This window comes from Nesoenas mayeri (assembly GCF_963082525.1).
Source record: "Nesoenas mayeri genome assembly, chromosome: 18".
Taxonomy (NCBI): Eukaryota; Metazoa; Chordata; class Aves; order Columbiformes; family Columbidae; genus Nesoenas; species Nesoenas mayeri.
The window spans coordinates 7092672-7106572 of NC_137566.1; the positions used below are offsets into that span (position 1 = coordinate 7092672).

Consider the following 13901-nt stretch of genomic DNA (forward strand, 5'->3'; position numbering starts at 1 on the left):
AAGATATTGTGAGAGACGTGAGATAGCAAAAAGCAGGACTACCTTTGGGTTGGGAAGGTTTCATTTTACAGCTTCCCCCAACCTTTTGATATATGGCCGAGATAACTTAGTGGTGAATGTAAGTGCGTGAGGCTTTGCCAAGTTACACAGTCTCAGCTGTTGTCCGTGCAAACAATGAGGGAACATGTTTTGCCATGCGTCTGGACGGGCTGGCATAACCACAAATTACCAAGAAAAATAAATTTTGCCCATCTCTGTAGGGACTAAGACAATAAACATCTCCTCTCATTGCTCCAATCCTTTCTCTGCTTTGGATGCAGCCGAGGTCCTTCCTTGCGCTTGGAGTGAACCAAGCGAGAGTCTCCTGCACCACATGAGTTGAGATTTGGGAAACTGGTAACAGCATTTCAAAGTATCTCTTCTTTAATGAATAATGAGCAAAAATCAAATGGGCTCCCTGTGGATGCAAAGAGGCGGCCCATATGGCTTTTCTCATAAGAAACATGACTTAGGGATGCACCCATCTCACCTACAGCACTGCATATCATGGCTTACATGGGCTGCTGAAGCTCCAGCCTTGTCTCTTTTGTCACTGAGACCTTGCTACCTACCAAAACGAAGGAGGAGGAATGGAGCTGTACTTCACACTGAGAAACATTTTAAAGAAATATTGGAATTTGAATCAAAAAATTGCTAAAGAAGTAGGGATTTTTCCTGTTAGCTGTCTAAGTCAATTCTTTGCTATAATTTTTCTTGATTAACCCACATTATTAGAATAGATCGGGGTGGCTCTCACCACCCTGGGAACCAGCGCTGCGTCTGGCCCAGCCACCCCCCGCACCCACCTGCGAGGGACTCACGTCTGCTCTCCCCATCAAGAGTGTTCTCAGAGCCGTAAGCTGCCAACATAAGCTACACTTGTTTATTTTATTCTCCTCTTTTTTTTTCCAGTGAGTGCCTTCTCTCACTCCCAGCCCTGCTTCCCCACCACTACCTCTTTTTTTTGTTGTTTATTTAAATTGTTTGACTTTCAATTTCCATTCCTGGGGAGGCTCCTGGGCAGAGATTCACCTGGTCAAAGCCAACTGGCAAATAGAGTCTTTCGCAGACAAGGCAGGAGGGCTGGTTGGTTTTGAGCAGTTTCACCTTCAGCCAACAGGAAAATAAAATCCTATTTTTGGAGAAGGATTCTGTTGGCGTGAAGACCTGCCAGGATTCCTCGGAGCAGCGGCTGCCAGACTTGCCTCCCTTACTCCATCAGGAAAAGCGTTTTAAATGGAATCAGATGTTGTGTACATACAACACACCCACCCACATGTGCACACCTGAAAAGGCCCCGGGGAAGCAAAGGACCCGGCGCATCTCACCCATCTCTGCCTCCCTGGGGACAGCTGCTCCCAGGGACAGGGGACAAGAAGAGGTGTCATCTGCTCGGCCCAAGAGCAGCCCTTTGGCTGCTCTGTTTTGTGCAGAGGAAGAAAAGATGGGGAGGTGAAGGGGGATGCAAAACCCTGATGCAGGAAGAGCTGGTTCCAGTGTCTGTCTGGGGCTGGTTGTTCTTAGCAGGAGTCTCTTGGCGTATGGAAGGACGCCTTTTGCAGGGAGGATGAATTAAGGTGCTGTTGTAGGATCTTCGAGTCATTGGGTCAGCTTCAGACTTCTCAGTGTTACCTGGGATATATCAGTTCGCATCTCTCTCTTGCCTCAGTTTCCCCTCTGACAGTGGTTCCTCAGCTCCACCAAGTGCAGTGAGGACAAATATTGCAACCACCATAAAGCTCTGCTTGGGGTGAGGACAGGAGAGCACTGAAGCACCTGGATCCTGCTTAGTGCAAACCATCTGCTCGGATGCTTTTTCTCCAACACCTCTTCAAGCTTCATCTTGCTTCTTTCATTGAACTTCTCCTTCACACAATGTGAAATCCATTCAGCTGAATGGATTTTTTCATTCTTTCTTCACCTCGTCTCTGTATTTCCCAGCTGTGAGATAGAGCCAAAAGTTTCGTCATACCTGACTGCAGCCACTGAGGAGGAGCACCCCGCTGGCCCTCGGCCAACAGAACTTGTTATTTGAGCATTTTCCTCCCAGCTCTGCTGCCATTTGCCATCCCTTCCCGGTCCCTGGTCCCTCTCTGCATGTCCCTTCCCTCCCACAGAGCAGGCAGGATGCATGGGCTCCATATTTTTCACTGGAGTGATTTCTTTGCTGTCCCAATTCTTGAACATAATTTCCAGGGACTAGACTTTCTGGAAAAACAGCCGCACTCTGAAAAACGGTGAATTTTCTGTACCAAAAAAAACCTCTGCACTCTACTTTGGAAAGGTCAAAAGACTCTGGATGTGCTGGGCTCGTTAATCCTTTTCACAAGTCTCCTGCAATGGGCTGCCAGCTGCAACCTGCCTGTCGGCCAGTGCCATAAAATGATCTACCTGCCCTGTGTGTTCTCCCTCGGTTCGGGCTCCTCAGGCTGCTGGAGCAGCACACGGGAGATGAGAGGAACTGCTGCTTACAGGGATGAAACAAATGGGGTAACAAAGTCTGCTTGTAATTCCTAGGCTGCTTGTTTTGGTTGAATAGCACTGATTTTGTTCCTGAGGAACATCTCTGTCCTTCAGGCTCAGGCAGGAGGGGGGGGCACTGAAAAAAAATGGCTTTTACAGACGTGTGAGATCCCATAAATTAGGACACTGTGGTCACTGGAACTGTTATTGTGGTTTAAATTGCTCCTGCTTACCCCATGGAAAGAAAGCACTTGCTTTTTCATTAGGGGCTTGAAAGATTGATTGTTTCCTGCTGCGCACAGGGCTGGTGGGATGGCTTTCCCAACCTGGGTTGGGTCTTTGGAGACTGTACGGATGCTGAAATATCCTCCTTCACGCCGCAGCCACCAGCCTTGGTCTCATTTAATGTGTGAAAGACTGTTCATGCTCGTGTTGCCAAGCTCAAATATTGAGCTAGGCTGCCTGGGGTTAGTTGAATTGAAGCTGCTCTTTCCATCTGTCTCCTCCTCTGGGTTTGTTTTGCAGCTCAGGTCAAAAAGTACCAGGGGAGCACCCATCACCCAGCGATGTGGGCCTGGAGGGGGCTCGTGCCAGCAGAGCAGGTGGCATCTAAAGGACAACGGGGTGTTGGCAAGGACAGGGCTTTGCTGCCGAGTGCTGATGCCAGCCCTCGCTGTTTGGGGCTTTTTCGTCTCTGTTTCCTGCCACTTTGCCCCTTTTCCATCCCATCTCGAGGACGGACAGAAATCCTTGCTCTGGGGGAGCCACGTTGTGCTGTGAACAGGTTTTATTGTCGAATCTCTTACTGGGCAGCATTGGCCAAGTGACCTCAGGTACTCGGCTCTCTGCCTTCAAAATGGGAATAATCTGCTTTTTTAAATGCTCAGAGATCTGCTGTTGGAAAGGCTGTGCAAAAGCTAGATTTTTATTAACTCTGTTACCAAGTGCCTCAAGTCTCCCTTGTCTTTATCTTCAAGCAGTGAGGTTAGTACTAGAAACTGAGGCACAAAAAGATATTAGTGGGAAATATGAATTTGAGTAGTTCCTTATCGGGACACTTCTACTCTGGCAGAGGAGTGTGTTGTTTATATCATGTTGGAAGAGATTTAAACCAAATTCAGAAAATGCTCTTAATCTGGAGCAAGCATTCCTTTAGATGATATTATGCTGCTGTAGCAATATCGATTTAATTTTACTATTCAGGGTAGTAGAATGTTCCCACATTGGCAAGACCTTACCCCGACAGAAGGCACTTGAGCAGCCACAGGGCCAGGCTGGTGACATCCGTGGTCACTGTGCCCAGCTCTGTCCTCTGAGAAGGGGAAGATGCAGCGGTGGGGGTGCTGAGGGCTGTGACTGAAATCTGTAACAGCATAAGTACAGTATCAGTCTGTGCACACTCATATTTTCCTTGGCAAGTTGTACGACTGTAAACAGCAGAATATTCCAAGACGGGGTTTTTTTGGTCTTGCCTGAGCAATGAATTTCCCTACACATCCCTGTTCCAATCTTATTGATTCAGCATGTAGCAGAGTTATTTTCCCCCTTTTTTTCATTAGAGAAAATTGCAAACCCCCCTGCCTTCTTTTTATATTTGAGGTCTTTGTCTCTAGATGGCAGGAGGCTGTTTCCAGTGGCTGCTGACCACAGCTTCATGGTGTGTGCACGGGCTCGAGGGACACAGTGCCCAGCTGGAAGGAGTCAGACAGCTTTCCCATGCACAGTGATGCCCATAAAATTAAGTATTGAGTCCAAGCAAGTGATAGCTTGTGTCCATTCAGAAGTGTGTGCTGAATGCTGTAGGGAATTGATACAAAAGAGGTGAAATGCTGGCTCTGAACTTGGTGGTCTCCTATCTCTTACCATAGGTTTGACTAAGTATCTGTTTACTTTGTTGTGTTGACCAGGAGCTGTAAACCCTCAAAGGTGAAGGGAGGCCTTGGTTGACATCTCTGACTGCAGAGCTTCCCCATATAGTTTACCTGTTCTCTCTGCTGTGATCATTTCAAATTTCAGTGGTGCTGATAGGTTTCCAGATGGTGTGTTGCTGTTGGCTATTGTGTTTTGCTTCCTTCAGGTTTGCTTTTCCAAGGTAACCAGTATTTGTAATATACAGGGGAGCAGGCAGGGAAAGAGAGCATCCTTCTGATGGGATCTCTCAGCCCAGAACGTGAATGTGTTGTATCTCATGTCTGGTGGATATTTCTTCCTGGAAGAGGATAGAAAGCACTGTATCTTTCAATACAGAATCTGATCTTCCAAATGCGGGATTATAATTTCATGCATAAACTACACATCATAATCTTCAGGGCTGTGTATTCCTTGTTGGACATATTGGAGTACTTGAGTGAACCAAAACAAAGACAGAAGCGCCTATTTCCATCCCTTTTCTCTGCTCGCTCACGTTGTCTTTCTATGTGGTGCTGCCATATGAAGCGTGCCCAGAGCTCACAACTGGTGCTAAGAAAATGCTGATTAAGATTGGACGTAGCCTGTGACACAAGAACATGCCAGGTCCAGCAGCCTCAGCAATGCGGCTTTTCACAGTGTGGCCCTTCCTGTCTCCTCGCTGATTCTTCCTCTCAAGGCTCCCATTAGTTAATAAGTTAAACGGTACTTGTGGTTGCCCTTCACTGGCCCCAGGAGAGAGTGGTGAATCAGCTCTTGGCCTCGCGGAGCTGCTCACTGGGCGGCTGTGCTGGTGGAGCAGGGATGGTTTGGATGAGGATGGATGGTCTATGTTTCTTTGTGAGCCGCTGCCTACCGAAACACTGCGCTGGGTGCAGGGGGAGCGCCTTTTAAGCTGGTTACCTTTACACCGGTGTGCGTCAATAACGAATACTTGTGTTTGCCTCCTCTCAGGGTTTTCCTGGTGATTTTGGGGAGCGAGGACCTCCAGGCATCGATGGGAACCCAGTAAGTTGAGAGCTTTTCCCCTTCTCTCTTTCTCTTGCAGTAGACAGGACCATGTACTGTATCATACTAGTTAGAGCATCATACTAGTTAGAGATGAAAGAAGCTTTTAAGTTTGGTGGCAGCTTCTAGCATTTTGGTTTTGTCCCCCATGAAGAACAAATGTACATCCCTGCCCTGCTCAGGCGTGCTGCAAATCCCTGTGTTTGGCTCAACATCCTGTAACTGCCAGGTCACCATATTGCCATTTGCTTTCTGTCTCTACCTATTGCCTTTCTTGCACCTTGGTCTTGATAAATGCTTTCTAGGAGATGACTAGAAGAAAAATCCAGAGAGAAAAGGTAGGGCTGTTGCTCCTGATGAGCAGGTGGTATTTGGAGCACGTTGTCCATACCGCAGGGCCTGATGTATAGCCTGCGGCAGCCGCAGGAATCACCTTGGTGACTAGTGTGCTCTGGATGGAGCTTTGTATGAACATAGCAGGGGGACATGGGACAGGCAGTGGAACGTATCACCATGAGGCACCGCAGACTTGAGTGCACATAACCCTCAGAGTAGGCCATGCATTCAGTTGGATAGAGCTCTGAGATACATAAAGAGGCTGGTCCTCTCCTTTTCACGACATTTCATTCTCTGATGCAGGTTAATGAGCTGATACCACCAGGTTTGCATCTCCCTAGCCTGTAGACGTAAGATCCTAAAGTGCTCCAAGCTCAGTACTTTTCCTTTTCTGAAGTGAATGTTAATACTGGTGCAAAAAGTGCCAGATTCCCCACTTTGGTGTCTGGGCGTGGTGAGGGACAGACAGACAGACACCACAGCTCAGGGTTCTGCTGCCCCAGCCGGCCCTGGCACAGCAGGGGGACAAGTCCCGAGGCTCCTGAGTTCTTGGCCTCTCTCCGGTCTTCATCTGACCCCTGCTGGCTTTCCAAGAATGGGATGTGTCTCCTGGGAATTGGATCAGGATGGTTCCAGAGACTATTTAAGCAGCTGGATGCCGATAAGGTTTATTTTGCTCTGCTCTTGTAGCACTTAATACCAAACAGTTGGCTATGTGCTGTGTTTTCCGCTACTCATAAAACATGCCCTCATGGATTGAAAAAGTTCTCAGAGGTATTAATTATTCTGAATTATTTTCTGTGTGACTTTGTTGATTCTCCCTCAATTAGCACGTGAGCAGTACTGATTCATCTCTAAAATTCTTGGTTATTCACACATAATCGCAGCACTGCTCTTGGTGTTTGATGGAATGATTTGTGTGAAGTAACCCACTCTGCATGAGTCTTCAAATTCCCATTTGTCATATTTGCAGCATAAAAGTTATTTTCACAAGCAACTCTAAGGAGCTCAGCTACACTCCAGCCTTTGTGGGAATTCAACACAAGAGTCACAAATGCAGTGAAATGAAAGAATTACATTCCCAAAGAATACTTCTGCAGGACTTTTCCCATCCTTCAGTTAACTTCAGCCATGGGTCAGTGTGGAATCAGTAGTCCCAAAGTAGAAGACCTTCTAGATTGTATTGCTATTTCCAGTCAGCCCAGCAGGAAGAATAGGAATCCTGGAGGTCAGAAAGACTTTTTTTTCCGAACAACTTGTTTTGTTTTCTTTAAATTTGCAAGTTGTCTAAGCCCCATTCAGAAGATGTGCTCAATGTTAGCTGGATGCCAGTTCCCAGACCATCGCAGAGAAGCAAAGGTCCCTTCCGTTAATTCATCCAGAACGATTGCTCTTCTTTCATCTTATCAACGGCTTTTAAATATTAATGTGCCTTGGAGATTGTAGAATGAAAACAGACTGTTTCGGCTGACTTAAAGGGAGGTTCACAGGGTCACGAGTAGAGTCACAGACGCAGAAAAATGCCGGAAAGTCTGTTTGTGGAACACGCAAATATGCCGAGTTCACTAGGTGGAGGATGCAGTTCAATCGTGGGCAGGCGGGCAGCTGCCGCGGGTCCTGAGCTGCCCCGTCCCGTTTGATCCACCGAGCACTTACGCTGCTGCCGTCGCTCGGGGATGGCTGAAACCAACAGTCTCTGATCTTCTTTCCATCCCCTCCAGACAGAGCAAGGGCTTTTCCAGCCACAGGGGAGTTTTTTCCCCCCTACCAACTTGCTGAGAACTGTTGAGCCATCACATTCCAGATCCCCCGCTCCTGGAGTGCTTTAGCCACTCCAATTAGTCTCTTAATCACAGGAATTAGATGTAGGAGAGGCTGTTGATTCATCTTCTCGTCTCTTGTCCCCGTGCCCAGCTCATGCACTGAAAAAAGGAGAATAGAGCCTGATTTTCCTTGTAGGTCAGGAACCAGCCTGTCATTACTGATAACCAGGAAGGAGCACCTGTAAATCCTCCATTTCCCAGGCCAGGGAATGATTCAAATTACCAACTAGTCCTGTCCCCCTCTCCCAGGGGAATCCACCCCCTCCTCTTCCAAGAGTAAATCCTCTTGCATTAGACATGAGTCCATGGGTTTCCACATTTACCCTTCCTCTTGAGGAATACCCACATGACGTAACTCAGATCTAGGCAGTTCCTCCTGCAGATGGTGGGACCAAGACCAAACCATCCACCCAATCTTCATCCCAGCCACCCTCGGAGCCTGCAGAGCTCCCTGGGAAACCCTGGGATGCCACCACGCAGCTCCTGTGCTCAGCATCCCTGCTTGTAGTCCCTCTTCTTACAGAGCCTGGTAACGCCAGGCCTTGACTAAAAGCTTGAAGCCGACCTTATTACAGCAGCTCTGAGGATGCAGAAATCCCACCCGTGAGGAACAATTGCTCCACAGATGTCCCAAGTATGCAGGAAAGGAACCAGCCATAAAAAAGCAATTTTTAGGCTGGTTGAGATTATGAAACGCTTTTTTGTGTGTGCTTGCCCAATAGTCCTTTACTCCACTTCCCATAAAATAAACACACGTAACCCTTTACCCAAGGAGGCCGAGCACGTTCAGTCATGTTGCGTCCCCTTCTCGTTCATTCTTTCACCAGGCAAATCTTTCCATAAAAGGGGAGCTTTATTGCACTGAAGGGGACTCCACCAGATGTGCACCATAAACTGAGCTGGGCTGTCAAAGAAAGTAGCCAGTGTGATCCAGAGCAGGGGGGGGTGTTTGAGCCAACGGGAAGTTTAGCATTTCCAATGCACTTGTTTTGAGAGGCCCCGTTGGAGACGGAGCTGTGTAAGAGCCAGTCCTTGTCCTGCCAGGCAACCCGCTGTCAATGTGATCCACCAAGGGAGACGCAGGGATGGGCTGAGCATCACATAGGGATTGCTGAAGTACAGGGTGTTCCAAAAAGATGGATGAAATTTGAAATCACTACATCTCTGCAACAACCAACTGCCCATGAGTGAAACTCTCAATCTGTACAGCAGGTGGAGGGAACACAGAGCGTCTATAGAAAGGTATCGCTGAAACTTGATAACTCGTTTGCAAATTTTTGTGCAATCATAACGTGTTGAGTTCACCTTTTTGAAACACCTTGTACTTTAGTGACTTAGGTGTGACTTAAAGTAGCTTTTCCTCTGAGCAAGTGCTGGGTTCCCTGCTCTGGGGACAGCGCTGCTGAGACACCTCCCTGCACACAAGCTGCAGCATGAAGTCTGGGAGCTTGTTCTAGAAACTAAAGGCTATTTGCTGGTCTGGGTTGGAGCCTGGATGGATGAGGCAGAGTGCAGAAGACTCTGCTGATTCTCCACCTTAAACCAGCTCTTAGACACAGGAGGAAACAGCCTCAGAGCTGCCAAACACACTCCCAGGGCCCATCAACCAGCACTAGAAGGTGTCATACCATACCCTTTCCCTAAATTACCCAGTTAAATTTCCATCCAACTGCTCCTTCTCGCATGAGTTTTATCATTTCTTAACCACTCAAAAAATATATAAAAATCACGTTTTCTGATGCAGAGCAAAAGTTGGCCTCTCCTTCTCACCTTAGCTTTGCTGTCCCTGGTCCCTGCCCTTGTCCCTGTCCCTGTCCCTGCTCCATCTCACCTGGGCAGGCTCCCACTGCCCAATGCCCGCACAGTGAAATGCTTCTTTTCCCCAGGCTGCTCCTGGGGGGGAAGTCAGCAAATAACTGCAGAACAACAAGCAGCCCTGTGTCTGGAGAGGCTGCGCTCACAAAGATGGAAGCTCTCGATCAGTTTGGCTGGGGAAAGGGGCTGTGGGGGGGACGGAAGGGAGAGGGACAGCCTTTTCCCTTCCCTCAAGTTCCTGAAACACTGAGCTGCCTTTCAGCCTCTGTTTGTCTACAAAGTGTCCGTAACCATGTGGGTTTGTCCTTCCTTTTAGGGAGAATTGGGAGCCCCAGGTCCTCCTGGAGTCCTTGGACTCATTGTAAGTATAAAAACAAATGGAGATCTGGCTTCTCAGGGCTTTAACCCTTTCAGCCTGCATAACTGCGCACAGATTTTTGTCTTCCCGTGGCAGCGAAGGGGATGAGTGTTTGCAGGGGGGAGGCGTGATGTCTGAGGAGAGAGGAGGTTGCTTGGTAGAGCGGGAGGTGGAGGAGGGCAAACCCTTTCTAAGCAAAAGGAAACAGATTAAAGGTTTGCTGTTAGTGCCCTTGTTTCCTAGATAACTCACCCTTTTGACAACATTTATCAGGGTATTTCTTTAAAGATGCAATATCCATTTCACACCAGGATCTTTTAAAAAGCAAGTCCTTGTAAGCAGTAACCTAAGGACACACAGTTCTTGTTCACTGGAGAGGTTGTGGGCAGGATCTGCCTGTCCTCTGGGTATACAGGAGTTGTCCGTGCACTCTCACTATCCCATTGCCAATCCAGGTAATTATGTACATAGCCAAATTCCACCCTTTATAACTCTCTTCCCCAACAGGAGACAAACGGCTGTAAGGATGGGTGGCAACTCATCCCCGGGCAGCTGTGCTGGGGGTTAGTGAATGCCCAGCTGAACATATTATGGGTTATTTTTAAGTCTTGGTACTTGTTTTAAGTTATTTCACTCCATGCACAAAAAGTGGTATGCATTCTTTTAAAACGATTCCTCCTTGGCTATGATAATCCATGAAAACTTAACTTGCAATGAATGCTTAAAAACCTTCCTATTTTGCCTTTCCATAGCTTAAATTGAAGGAGTGCGTATGTCAGCTGAGATCAAGGCCTCGATTGCCAGAGGTGTTGCACAAACAGAGAGCACCAAACCCAGAAATCACAGACTCCATGGGGAAAAACAGAGAATATGGTGGAACAAGTGTACCCATCATGCATATGGGGGACTGGGGCAAATTCAGGGTGCAGAAGGTGCTGGGTGTTTGCTCCGGGCTGGTCCCTGTTCAGTCGTTTCCTTCCCAGTACAGCCACCCCTGGGGACCGGCTGGGCTCCGGCTGCCTCCCCGTACCCTGCAAGTGTTTGGGTTTGCTGTTTAAGAGAGGCTGAAGAGCAGAATTAGATGTAACTAAAGCCTCTTGCTCTCCTAATTAACTATATGGGCAAAGCTTTAAGTCAACGCGTTTCTACAAGAAGCCTTTATGCCGGGAGGTATGAAAAGGGGATCTGTTCGGCGGCTGCAGCCCAGTGCTCCCAGTGCTCCCAGTGCGGCGGCTGCCAACCAGAGCCGCGCTCCTCCAGCAGAGCCGTCCCTGTTTATTTACGCATGGCAGGCCAGGCTGGTGCGCGGTATCACTGCCTTCCTTCATGGGCAGAGAGCAGCCCAAGCCTGGTTGAACGCTGGGCTCTGAAGGCTCTTTCATATGTGTGCACACAGCAGCCCTGAGCTCCCGTGTCCTCCTGGGCTGCAGCTTCTCCTCCAAACCTCAATTCATGATGCTGTGCTGACTTATTGCTGCAGCAGGATGGCCACGCTGATAAGACACCCCTGTCCTCACCTCCTGTTTCTCCTCTTTCCTCCCCATATCTCTTCTAGATACCAGAGCTCAATAACAATCAAAATTTCTTGACTGTTGCCTTTTTTGCTGTTTGCTGCCTGTCCTTTTTAATGCACGCTCAGACTCCCTCCAGAGAACTTGGGAATAATGCGGTAGATTCTTTCCGAGAACATGAGTAACTTCACCAAGAATAAACACGCTTCGGGATTGTCTTAAACCAGCTTGATATTTTAATGTCTTAAATAGTAGAAGAGGGCAATGAATCCATTCAAAAGTTAGAAAGAACATACAAAAAGAATTTTCTCAGCTCCACTTCACAGTGGTTTCTTAATGAATTGTTCATTATTTCGCCCTTAATTTACTAGCCTGAATTCCTTACCTGATTTTTAAGTGAATCCAGGAGTCTGACCAGACTCCTCGACCCACATATCTCGCGTGGCACAGGATGCTCCCACATTCTCCCGACATCCAGCACGCTCCGTCCCATGGCCATGGCCATGCACGGGGATAGCAGCACGGTGGGGCCGGGTGAGCTGATCGTGGGGCACAGATTACATCTCTGGTGGCCACTGTCAAGCTGCTTTGGGGTCTTTTCTTTGTGGAGACAGCAGGATGCCAATAGGAGCTGCTCTTCTTCTCTCCTGTGCCTGCAAGGCAAACACCTGTGCTGATTTTACATACAGACTGTCTATACATTAAAAGTCTCTTGGCTCATGCCAGGATGCTACTTCTGCTGAAATCCATGGTGCAGTTCCTATAAATTGAGGGATACTGAAGGACCAAATAGGAGAGGGATTTCACACCCCATACAGCTCTCTGTTGGTTTTGGACCTCATGACCTGAGTAATTTTCTTTCTCTTCCTAGGGTGACATGGGCCCTGTTGGACCGATAGGCTATCCAGGACCAAAAGGCTTAAAGGTGAGAGAATAACTGAGCTGTGTGAGCTCCTGTACTTCCATAGCGGGGCTGAGGATTATTCTGTTCCTCCCGTGGGTGACAGTGATGGTTCTGAGAGAAAGGGTGGGTGTTGGGATGCTTGTCCATCAAGCCAGCCACAGGACTGTCGAGCACAACATCCCGCTGGTGGTCTGCAGTAGGTATAAGTCATCACGGAACCCCAGTGCCTCCAGCCCACAAAGGATATTTAAAGACGGTGTGAAGGAGCACGCTTGGGAGCAGGTTGGCATTTGAACTCGGGGCTGTGCCTGGCCAGCGCTGTGGGTCTGAGCCACCAGCCCCATCAGGGACATCAATGTCATAGACCTGAGCAAGTCTTCATGGTGGCTCTGTCTCACTCTGATCTTTCTTTTGTTTCAGGGGCTGATGGGAAACCCTGGAGAACATGGACTGAAAGGTGATAAGGTGATCTGAATACTCCCTTATTGCACTGTGTTTTAATTTTGCATGTGAAAACCCCTTTCTAGCTTCTCTTCCTTACTCAGCACCATGGTACTGGTTCCACTCGGGCTGTCTCTTTGCTGCCATCCTCCCTCCTTTCTTGACACTCCAGTTTTGATTTTTCTTCCTTTCATGATACCTGCCCCATCCCCTTTTCCACAGAGCTCTAGTGTAAATCAGTTATGCTCAGCTCCTCTTTGGATCTTCTGTTTCCCACTGGTGATGGTGTTACCTGTCAGATTATCTGGTGTTTTGCTGGGCTTTTATGGTTTTATATTGATTACATGATAGGGTGGGGAGGAGGATGAAAACCTAATGACACTGACAGTGGGTTTGCACACATGATGTGACAAAGCAGCACAACTCACTGGATCAAGCAAACCAGCTGGATTCCCAGGAAAAACGGCTTCATGTTCGGTACCTCAGCTCCTGTTCAGAGAGGGGAAAACGCCTTATGCCAAACTGATATAAATCACTTTAGAAAAAGGAAAATGGAGCTGGGCATTGATTGCAATGATTTAGCGCTGCTGGCACAAAAACACGCAGCTTGAGCCACATCAGCATGAAGCTGTGTGTGTAAATGTCTTGCTGTCGTGAGAACCATCCTCCTACAGATATTGGACTGTAGGGCTTATTTAGTCTGAAAGAGTGGGAGGTGCAGTCGTTTACTGTTGGCTCTGATTGCTCAGGAGGGCAATGGAAAATGACCATTAAGTGTATTGTCCTCCTCTTGTCTGATGTTTTATTCTTTTGTTAGATGTTTGCTTTTAGAGAATGATTTAGCAGCCCAAAACTGCACTTGGGGGAAGTAGCGTCAAGCCAGTTGATTCCACTCTCATATTATAGCAGCTCTTTGCCAGGGCTCCTGTGTCTGCAGTTTCCATTCCTGTCCTGCACTGCCTTTTCACTTTTGTAGAGAGGAAGGACAGGGCAAGAGAAGGACTTTTTCTTTAGGACAAGCTTAAGAAATTGTAGCTTTTTTTTTGACTCAATACCAATTCTCAGAGCTCTCAGACTCTTCCGTCTGCTCCTTAGAAGAAATGGTTGAGTTTCTTCAGAATCGCCAACATTGTTTAGCAAAATTAACCTTCCTGGACATTATATAATAGTCTCCATCACTTTACCCAGACTGCTCTGTTTATTCCCAGTACTTCTCCAGCCACTGCTTTCACTGTAACCAAATGGTTTGCAGCTCTCCCTAGAGTTATCCTTACAATACTCCCAAGTGCAGAATT

The 13901-nt window shown here is 47.8% G+C and overlaps 1 protein-coding gene across 1 annotated transcript in view; it reads left to right on the top strand.

Moving 5' to 3' along the window:
- COL27A1 (collagen type XXVII alpha 1 chain) overlaps positions 1-13901 on the top strand; it is a gene marked incomplete at both ends in the record, with an annotated part of 145221 nt that overhangs the window by 53567 nt on the left and 77753 nt on the right. The window contains 4 exons of the mRNA XM_080356002.1: positions 5365-5418; positions 9709-9753; positions 12133-12186; positions 12586-12630. Coding sequence (XP_080212128.1) covers positions 5365-5418; positions 9709-9753; positions 12133-12186; positions 12586-12630 — 198 coding nt within the window. The remainder of the gene's footprint in view (positions 1-5364; positions 5419-9708; positions 9754-12132; positions 12187-12585; positions 12631-13901) is intronic.